The sequence below is a fragment of the Lampetra planeri genome, unplaced genomic scaffold (assembly GCF_965212315.1).
Source record: "Lampetra planeri unplaced genomic scaffold, kcLamPlan1.2.h2 scaffold_1374, whole genome shotgun sequence".
Taxonomy (NCBI): Eukaryota; Metazoa; Chordata; class Hyperoartia; order Petromyzontiformes; family Petromyzontidae; genus Lampetra; species Lampetra planeri.
The window spans coordinates 1-10,885 of record NW_027614093.1 but is presented as its reverse complement, the minus strand read 5'-3'; the positions used below and the strand labels follow the sequence as shown (position 1 = coordinate 10,885).

Below are 10,885 nucleotides of genomic sequence, written 5' to 3'. Positions count from 1 at the left end.
TGTGTTATCGCCGCCGTCTCTCTGACTCTGTGCTTCAATGACAATGCCGCAGCGCTCACACGCTTCATGCAGCAGCTCAGGAGAGTGCGATGTCTCTTTATGAAATCCTTCCTTGGATGCTGCAGGACACTGACAATTTCAGCCTGTCTGCAGCAAAAAGGACGTTGACGCCTTCAAAAGCCTATTTACTGTAAATTTGGTTGCAGCCATTTTATGGGAGACTCAATCAGTCATTATTATCAGTTGAAGTTATTTTTGAGACAAAAACATTAGAACTGGACACAGTGTGAATGTCCTTGTTGGTTGAAGCAGCATGAAACAAAGAAAGTGACAGCTGATATTCGGGAAGAGGTTAAGATATAATTGGCGTATTAATTTATCGTGCCTTCAAGGTGTTGAGCCGTTTGGCCTCGTCCCTTCTACTCAACAACAAAATCTGCTGCATGGATTCTTATCAAACACAGTTTGCAGGTATTTTCTGTTCGACTGGTGCTGAGTTCGTTATATGCCACTCACTGATGTTCTCAAGTCAAAATGCTTCTGGCACTTTCCTCTCTCTGGCTTGCCCCTCAACCCCCTCACCCCTCTTCACCCCCCGCCACACTCCTCCGCCACGAGCGTCACTGTATGCGGCTGCTACTGTAAGCAACATACGGAGGGACCTCGAAGCGACACAACACACGGCACTCGAGCCCCCACATGTGTCAAACGGCGCGAACAGTGAACTGAGTTGAACAGCTATAATTTACATCCTAACTAGTCTCCTGTCAGTTGTTGCTCATGTTTCCGTATCATAGCATTTACAGTAGCCAGCTGCCAAATGTGTTATTCTGTTATGAGTTTGTTTTGTGAATGTCTGCGTGGTCAAACTGCAGCCATGTTACATGTATGATAACTGTCAATCACTATATCATAGGACCGCTGGTTAACTTTGCCTGCCTTCTACTTTGGCCTCAAAGAAGTCGTTCTTCAGCCACACATCAGTTCCACAAAGGCAAATAAGTGACTCTCCTTTTTTAATAAATATTAACAAAACTTTAACATTAACACACACGTACAGAATTGGCCAGAGGTCAGAGGTTTGAACATAATATGGATCATTGTCTCAAAACATAAGCTGAATGTTTTGCTTTCATTTCGTTTGAGTTCAATAAAGAGTGTTTGATCTTTAACAGTCTTTTATGGATGGCGTTTATATGGACGCACACACGCACACACACACTGTGTCATGAAACACATAAATGTGCCTCGTGATGATCAGGACATCAACATTTTACACCTGCACAGCAGAATTCAATGGACGGTGATGTGACGGCACAGATGCAACTCCCTCAGATCTCCGAAGAGGATGAAACTGGTTCCTAATTTTCTCTGATCGGGTCACATGAATTGTTTTAATGGTATAAAACATGTTGCATTACTCACGCAGTATGGTTAGTCGTCCTGCTCCAAGAAAGAACTCACTGCAGCTTATTCTGCCCCCTTGTGCTTGTGCAGTGTAGTGCTCCGAAATATGTGCCTTGACATCTCAGAATAGCTTCTGTTTTGTAAGCTGTGTGTAGCTGTTCCATGCATGAAGTGAAAAAAATTAAACCCAGCAGTAAACACAGATTTCATTTATTAAATTGAGTTACAAATCTTAAATAAAAATAGATATCAGCAGAATTTTTGTTTTGTGCACACTGTACTCCTTAAGTATGATTAATTTATTTAAGCCGCCATTTGAAATACATGAGGGGATCTGAAACATCCTTGTCCAAGAAAATGTAATTTAAAAATGTTTTTCAACCTGTCGTATATTGAAATGGTGTCAACAATAACATCATTAAGGTCTTTTTATTTTACTCATTAAATCGTCAATAGGTTGTGCTCACATATTGTTTTGTAAAGGGTTCTGGCTTTATGTCTGAAGTGACCAGTAGGGGACGTCAAGATTGGCTGTGAGTGAATGACTTTTTCATTAAAAAGGAACCATTCTGGACTCTGAAATATTGTATTATACTTTTTTATTAGTTTCATCAATAGAAAAAAAACACACACACACACCAACAAACTGAGCAGCAGTTAATGAACAAACCGGGGCGATTTGAATGTTTGTCTGTTTACAAGCGGTAAAGATCTCAGTAAACGACTTTCTTGCAGCAGATGTGCCTTTTGTGAGGCTGCATGAATCACAGGAAGTGAGAATGAAACCTGTAAGTGATGAGAACCGGACACACTGGAGGATGAGTGATGGAGGAGGGTGGAGGTGGAAAGCTCCTCAGACTTCAGGACACTCAGCTGTAAGAACACAAGAGGAGGCCAGTGAGCAAGTGTGAGCAGTGAAAAGAATCAGAGCGTCTCCAACACTAGGTGTGTGTGTGTGTGTGTGAGAGAGACACTAACCATTCTTTGGCAGGAACGCAATGTTTTCAGGAAGAATTCCGTTCTCTGTGCAATACTGAGTGAACTTCTCCTGCAGGGTGACACGAACCTCAGGTGTGCGACCTGCACACACACAGCGACGCCAGCAGGAGTTAGCATTACAATACACATGGGTTTTTACAGAATGTTGCTGCACTGTGGCTGTAAAAGCTCACTGAGAAGCTGGCTGACGATCTCAGACACTCCGTTCTTTGTCTTGATGGTGTGGAGCAGAGCGAAGTCATCATACAGGACATCCACAACACGCAGGTCATTGTCATTCTGCCACGCTGATGGAGACAGAAACACACTGGTGAGCTTGGTGTGTGTGTGTTTTGTGTAGTTTTGCTCCTCAATCGAGTTAATAGCATCCATTTTGATTGGAAAGCATGCATAAATGATACAACTTTTGTGTGTGTGTTCTATACTCACTCTCACTGTAGAAAGTGAAGCGTCCAGGAGTGTCTGTTTTCAATGCCAGATGCGACATTCTCCAGCAGGTACCGTCAGCCCTGAAGGGTTGTCATTATTGTTATTATTATTTATTGTATATACAGGCTATTATTTCACCATGCCTGCTTACATGAAATGATCATTTCTTTCTTTCTTTCAATGTTCTTTTTGAAATGATTTCACCGAATCAACATACTTCAAGCTGGCGTGAGAGATGTCCAGGTCTCCATCAGCGGTAGGTGTAAGCATTGCTACGCCCATCTTCATATGGTCCTTGTGGGTCACAAACCACTGAGCGTTGGTGGCGAAGCCAACCAAATACCACTTGCCTGTCATCTGAGAGAAACCAGCAGGCGAGTGATGAATACACAATATTTCTCCCACGAATCAAAGCTGCTCTTCATGTTTACAGCCTGCAAGCAGACAACATGTGTAATAGTTGTTTTACCTTCTCCAGGCTGAAATCCTTCACAGGCATGGCGGGTAGCGCAGCCGGTCAGCACGCACACCAGGGCGGCCAGCATCCTCAGCAGATGGCACTTCATGGCTTCTCCTTTGTTGGCTCTCAGCTTCTCTGGTGTGGAGGAGTAGGAGGAGGTGAAGAGTGGAAGGCAAGCAGAGGCTCCTTATATCCTGCAGACTCCTGCTGCCCACCCCCAAACTCTGAATTATAAAAACTTTTTGGACTTCAGCCAAAGGTATGCAAATCACTGCTGTTACACAAGTGGCACGTGTGGATGGGGGGAGGACTAAGGGGGAAGAGAGGTTGCATAATAGTTTTGTGTTTTTTTTTCCAATACCCCCTGTCTGTGTCCCTCCTCCATCACAAATGCTTGGGGATACCTGAACAACTGTTTTGTAAGAGTGCAGATGTGTTCACACACGTTGAGATGTAAAAAAAAAAAAAACGTTTTCACACATTCTGTCCACATTTTCTGTCGATAAAAGTTCATATCTGTGCAACATCATCGGAGTTGCAGTTTCAAACGTCTTTGTCATGGTTGCACACAGTGATCCGCTCGTGCTCAGCAGTTTGAGATCAGATCGTCTGACCGCTGTGATTGATTCCCAATGCAGCTTGAATGAAGCTTCCCAATGAAGCTTTGTCGCCATTCTCCAATCTGATAAGAAGGAAACTGGGTAACTGTGTGTCTTTCACAGTACTGCATTATTTCAGACTTTGTCCCGGGGGACATGGTGAATTGTTTTTGCTTTAAATATTGATGCACTCAGCCTTTTTGAGACAAGACATGACTTGCGGTCAGATGCTTATGTAACAAACAGTGAGGTGGAGGCAGAGTTGAGGACATTTGGTTACATAGTTTTATAAACTCTTCAATCCCTGTTGGGTTCTGCATCTGGGCTTTGTTAACAGCCCCACCCCCTTCTTCTTTTGTGATTTAACACCCTCTCTGCAGGCTCAAATGTTGAACAAAAGGGGATCTAGTTAACCTCATAATAGCCCCTGCATGATAACAGTTTCTTTCCACAGAAAAGCTTCGATGTCAGATAAAAACAAGAAGCAGAACATTTGATTGATGATGTTTTATTTAACTTCCACTGCTGGTATTTGCAGATGAGACGATTTTTGTAATTGTTTGGGTTGATTAATAGGATCTGTGGAGCTCTCCGAGTCTGGATCCATCTGTTGCTCGGCTCTGCTTCAACACGTGGGGACACAGTCTGAAAATCACAGAGTGAAAGGTTCAGTTGCATAAATGATGGGCAGGTTTGTTCTCACAGAGGATGTTGGGTAAGATGTTGTTGACAAAGTTTAAATAACTGATAACGTTACACAACAGCCCCTTTTCTTTCTGTCTTTCTTTCTTTCCTTCTTTCTCTTTCATTGGTCACTGAAATAAATTGTTTAATAATGTTTTTCAATGTAAAATTAAACATCTAAAACATAAGCAATTGTATTATTTAATAACAAATGAGTTCACAAATCAGCACATTGGGGAAATAATATTAACATCCTGAAATAAGATCATATCTATTTTTTCCCTCCTGTGTATATTGTTTATTGCATTTTAATTATTTCTTTTACTCCTTTATGTAGTTTTTGCACTGCATTATCATACCTTATCATTAGACATAAGATCTTTTATGGTCATCGCACCAGTACAATAAGCTCTTATCTTATTTTATATCGAAAGGCAGACTGTCACATCTCTGTATGCCTCTCCTCATCTCGTATCACACAATATATCCCTTGTTTTTTTTATAATACAATCACTCGATACAATACCTACAATTTATTTTAAAACCTGACTCAGCATTTGCAGATGTAATGATGAAATAAAATGACTCGTCTCCATCTGCTCTAACAATAACCCAAGAGAACCATAGTACATCGTGTCCAATGAGCACATCAGATTCCAATGACTGAATTTACATAAAATGCCGGAACAGAAAGGATGAACCTTTCCTCATTCAGCAGAAAACTACAAAAGCCTTCTCAGTCTGAAAGCTGCATTGTGCCATGACCTAAAACTACATGAGTGAGTGACACAGACACACAAAAGTCCACCGATGCCTCATGTAGATTCAAGAAGTCGTAAGTTGTTGAGGAACACAGAGAGCTCTGGATTTGTTCAGGTAAGTAAGTGGATTATTACTTAGTTTATGATCATTAGATCATTGTATAAAAAATAAGATGATGTAACGCACTGATTTTGTGGTCTTCATCCACATCACCACAGTGACCTGCAGGGGAAAGACAAAATAAGAAAACATTCTTCAGAACATCTTCTGCATCCCTACTTGTCGTACTGCATCATCATAAGAACGTTTAACATGTGTGTAACCATACTGTAGGTGGGGAAGGGGTAAAGAGACGACAGTCCGAAACCCTGCTTGTCAGTTAGCTGCTCAAAGCCGACTATCCTCTCCTCAGTCACTTTGTTCGGGGCCCTGCCTGCGCACAAAGCACATGAAAGATTTCAGAATCTTTCAGTTTTCCAGTGCTCCCAGCTGATCACATGTTCTTGGAACTCACTGTAGTATTTAATGGTCAGCTTTTCCTGTCTCTGGTAATAGATGATTGCATAGGAGGTGTAGTCAGTCTCTGCGATCACAATGTCAGTTTTCAGCTCCGGTCGAGATCCTGGTGGAGGAAACATGGCACACACAATCAGATACAACATCTAGCAAAACACTGATCCTGAACATTCACTGAAGTTGTAAAAGTGACCTAGCAGCATCAGTCGTCCTGGAGTATCGGTCAGATAGTAGTTCTGCAGGATCTCCCAACACTGGTGGCCACTGAAAATAGAGGAGAGATCAGATTTGAATCTGGTTTCAGTAGAAGTGTGCGCAGTGGAACAGTTTCTGAAGTTTGTGCATTGCAGGTCCAGTCTGCAGACGGGTCTGGTCGACCTCATATCATTGTTTACTGTAAAGCCTACTGATTGAATTCTGCTGTCTCCCATTGAGGGTATGCAAACTCATGTGTGGAGGCATCTGTGGCATGTTTGCGCCATCTGCTGATGACTCAAAGTATTGCCGGTTGTGTTCAGAGTACACATACTTTTTTTATATAATTGTGTACTTACTGGCGTGTTTTAGTGCTGACCAACAGATTTCTTGGATTAGGGGTACTGGGAAATGTGAGAGTCATGACTGTTGGCTCCACCCTGCTACCCTGTCTTACCAAGTAAGGGCATTTGGAGGCAGCGTTGAGCAGGAACCATTTTCCTGTCATCTGTAAAAGAAGGACAATTACCACATCCAAATCCATCCTAAGCCATACTTACCGTCTTTTAGTTTTGTTTTGTGCAGACACACTTTGTATAAGCTTATATTTCCTGTTTTTGTGGACATTAAAAGGACCTTAAATAGATGATTCATTGGAGCTAAACATCTTTAAATTACAATAGAATAGTATGGTTAAAGACATGGTTAAACAAAAATTCCCCTCTTGCTTCAGTCCCACTATTGACACAGTTGCACAAGTGTGTCCTCTTTGGCCGCCCCCTCACGAACCCAGAGGCAAAACATATTAGCATCACCTGCTAATACCCACCTCTGTGGCTATGCTTTATTCATATTTCTATGAAAAAAAACAGATTTACTATGCTGTTTGTTAGTCATTAGATTTACAATGCTTGTCAAAGCAATAATATCTGTTTTTGTGACATTATGATAAAAAGAAATGAGTCTGTCAATGTTCAAAGCAAAACTGGATCACAAATGTACTTGTTTCTTTCCTTTTCCTCCAGCCGCATCACAAAATTCCACATTCAGTCATTTCGTGCTAAGTCAAATTGCTGTTCTACAACACAAAAAAACTAAAACTAAATGCTGTTCCGTCAGTTGTTCTCATACACTGATTTTTATCAATGATGGATGCACACACAATACAAACAGTGATTGATGAACATGCTTCTGCCTCCTCCAGTTCCTTACCCTTTGCAGGTCTATGTTCTGTGCAGGTGGTGCCACGTCAACAATTTCCTGTTTGGGTTTCGGCTTAGGTTTCTTTTGGGGCCTTGGTCGACTCTTAGCCCCACCAACGGCCTCAGTGGATTCCCACTGACACACAACCATCAACACCATCACTAACAGCATGCGATGCGACACTCGCGCCATCCTCACAACGCTAGTCGACTTTTTGATATTTCTGTTCCCTCAGTCTGTCTGACGCGTCCCGTTTGCTGTCTGCTCTGGCACCGAGAACCGTTATGAACAGAAAAAAGCCAGAGATGATCAATGTGAAGGATGATGACCGATGTTAAATATTAACTCGGTTAAAGGAGCAGTACTGAATTATATAGAGAAAAATTCAGACAGAGATGCATTCAGAGAAGACAAATTGTACATTTATTAATAAATTGTCGGTCTACAATTCAGCTCATTCAGTCCAATACGGGTTGATATTAAGTTGCTCATCAACTACATGAAGAAATTAACAGGATTTATTCCACATTCATTTCAACAGAATTTCCCTCTAACATGAGTTTTTTAAAATTCAATGCTCATGAGTGTTTGTGTGGTGAACGTATATTTAGTTGTAGTTTTGCAGAAAGAGTTGCAGCGGTAGCACCAAGTTATACATTATGACCTTTGACTCATCACACAGTGCCAGAGAATAGTAGTAATATTACATTGGACAAAACTACTTTGTAAAATGTGTTCATTTACCATTGTTCACTTTTTCACACTCATTTTTCCTGCAGTTTTTCTTTGTATTTTAAAGTCTCTTTTACGTCATGAATCTGAAGCCTCACGAGTTGTTCAGAAGTCATTTGTCTAACTTGAGTCCAAGTCAGTATCTGCAGGTTTGTAAATATTTGTACAATGAACACACTCATTTTTCAGCAACGGATGTAGACGTAAAAAAACAACAACATTGAATCCTTTGACGATAAAGTGGACGTTCCAATCCTCTGTTGGACTGGAAGGAAAACTGTGGCCTTCATGAGTCCACATTGTTCATCACTTTTCCTCAGGCTCGTCAGGTTTATTGTTTGCTCTGGGTTCAAACTTAAGTGCCACGCTGTTGATACAGAACCGCTGACCTGTTGGATCTGGTCCATCCTCAAACACGTGACCCAGGTGGGCATCACACTGCATGAGAGACACAGAGTTTAGTGAAGGAACAATTTTACTGATATAACTGCCCACAATGTTTGTTTTTTTTAACTCACGTTTTTACAAAGAACCTCTGTGCCAGCACTTCCTAGGCTGTTGTCGGGGCGACGAATGATGGATGCATGGCTTTCATCACGCTCCCAAGTCCCATGAGCCTCTTTGAATGCTGGCCAGCCTGTCCCTGAGTCATACTTCGCCTCTGAGCTATCAAGGAAAAATTCATTTTCCACATGAACGTTTACCAAAACAACAATGAATTCACTCAGTAATTTACCTATTTAACATTTTAAATATTCAGCATTCAATTGTCTATTTTACCTTTCTGATGACTACCACCACAACTGTTTGAATATAAAGTGCAACCTGTTACCTAAACAGCGGCGTGCTGCAACAGACGCAGTGGTACATCCCCACTTCATAGTGGTTCAGGTAGATCCCACTAAAGGGCTGAGACACACACACACAAAACAGATTTAGGGTCAGAAACACAGCAATTTAAAAAAAAATGTATCCATAATACCAGTACATGTTGGGGAAACAGATTTAGCCTACAGGGAGGAAGGGAGGAACGCTGCTCGACCAGAGCTCACAAAATGACCAAAGACCCCACCCAGCCGACAGACTGTTCTCTCTGCTGGCCTCTGGAAAGAGGTTCTGCCTGGTGTATACTGAGATGTCACTGTTTACAGTTAGCATTCAACTTCATTTTGTACATACTGTAGCATTTCTTTTAGTTTACTGTGACCATGCAAGACATCAATATGTGAATGGTCACATATGCATATCTTTGAGACATAACAGAGTCCATAAAATCTACAGTCTAAATAGAATAATTTATATAAATTAAATGCAGTAAAGGACCCAGATGTAGATTATCTCTTCTGGGAAAAAAAAGGTTATCCAGCTTTGGAACGACTGTAAAGCAGGTCATGAACATGACAACTGTTTTTCAAGCTTGTTGAACATGACCCAGGTCAACAATCCTGGGGTGAGCAAAGTCCATTTCCAACTGTGCTGGTGTTAATGAGGCCATAAGGGTGTGTGCATGTCTGCCACACTGACACACATTACAGTGTGTTCACAAAGCAGGTTTAGTTAAAAATGCTGGAGTTTGTTAACCCTGAAAGGAAGAAAACTGTAGTGTTCAATTCTGTTGTCACATCAAACCAAGTGTCTTTTGTTATATTTCATGTTTGAATTCAGTTGATCAGGAACAAACTTTTACGAGCTTTGTGAAACTGGCCTCAGGTACTTTGCATGTGTTTGTTTGTGTGTGTGTGGGGGGGGGGCGCTCACCATCTCGGTTCCTTTCTCTCTGGTGATGACATACTGCTCAGGGGTGAGCTTCTTCTGCCAATTGATAGTCTCATCATAGCGGGTGAGAGACCTCAGACCTGCAGAGAGCAGAGGTGGTTGCGTTCGTGCTGAAGATACCAAACCCCCCCATCGATTAGGACATTTCATGAACGAAACACACTTCGATTAGAACTATTACACTTCTTAAAGAAACCCCAGTAGCTAAAAACGCCATTCACAGCAGTGAGAATCACTCATCCTACACGTTTCCAGTTTAACACGAACATGAATCATCCGCGTAAAGACGCACCGCGCTGCGCACGCCTGGATTATGAACATGCAAGAATATAAATCAATAATGATTATGATTTTTTTTTTTTAAATCGAGCGAACCTCGGTTTGTGGATAGAGGTCGGATGAACGCCGGCGTCCACCTCGGTAACAGCGCGGATCTGGCTGTCGAGCGCCGGGAAACCAGCAGGAGTCGGGCGGCGAGACGGGACATTGCTGCTGCAGGTGTCGGAAGTCAAGAGGAGACTGCAGCGGCGGAAGAGTGACTGTTCTGTCTCTTCCTCCTCCGCCTGACCCGGTCATAAAGTGCCACTTCTAGGTCAAAGTGGTTCATTGGATTTGATTTTTGTTTTTGTTTTTTTTTTAAATGTCTGGCTGGACGAAGTCCAAAGGCTATTTATGTCCTGTGTCAGTGCAGCGGGGTTTACAGGTGTCAACAAGTGACACTTGTTGTAGTCTGACATTATGAAAGAGGAATTTAGAAATAATCCTGATTATTTTGTGAACTTTGCGGATGCACATACTGCAAACCTCGAGGGTGCAACCACATACAATGATTTTCTGCTGAGTGTCCTTGATTGTTTCACTGGCTAAAACACATTTTATATGGTATTAATTGGTGTATCTTGAACAAGACATTTTTCATGGGCGCAACCCACATACTCAGCTACACTCAGACTTTAATCTCAGAATTCAAATACATTTTTACATGATGATTGTGCTCCATTTTTTCATGTCCATGTGGTCCAAATTCTCTTCCGTACTCTGACTCTAATCCCCACAAATGCATGTTCCTTACAAACATGGCGCGATAAGAAAGGGAAATAAACAGGCTTTCAAATGGTATATT

The 10,885-nt window shown here is 41.8% G+C and overlaps 2 protein-coding genes across 2 annotated transcripts; both read right to left on the bottom strand.

Annotated features, from left to right (window-relative positions):
* Positions 1-2,380: 2,380 nt before the first annotated feature.
* On the bottom strand, positions 2,381-3,401 carry LOC144739228 (lipocalin-like). The gene is given in 6 exon segments (XM_078622197.1): positions 2,381-2,487; positions 2,580-2,693; positions 2,836-2,915; positions 3,053-3,192; positions 3,305-3,340; positions 3,342-3,401. Coding segments are annotated over 6 exon segments (537 nt in total).
* A 2,214-nt stretch (positions 3,402-5,615) lies between these two features.
* Positions 5,616-10,249, bottom strand: LOC144739227 (methionine-R-sulfoxide reductase B2, mitochondrial-like). The gene is made up of 8 exons (XM_078622196.1): positions 10,138-10,249; positions 9,745-9,842; positions 8,819-8,895; positions 8,505-8,652; positions 8,297-8,424; positions 6,050-6,120; positions 5,855-5,962; positions 5,616-5,773 (listed from the first exon to the last, which is right to left on the bottom strand). Exons 1-8 carry the CDS (start codon positions 10,247-10,249, stop codon positions 5,616-5,618), a joined length of 900 nt encoding a protein of 299 aa, XP_078478322.1.
* Between the last annotated feature and the right edge of the window lie 636 nt (positions 10,250-10,885).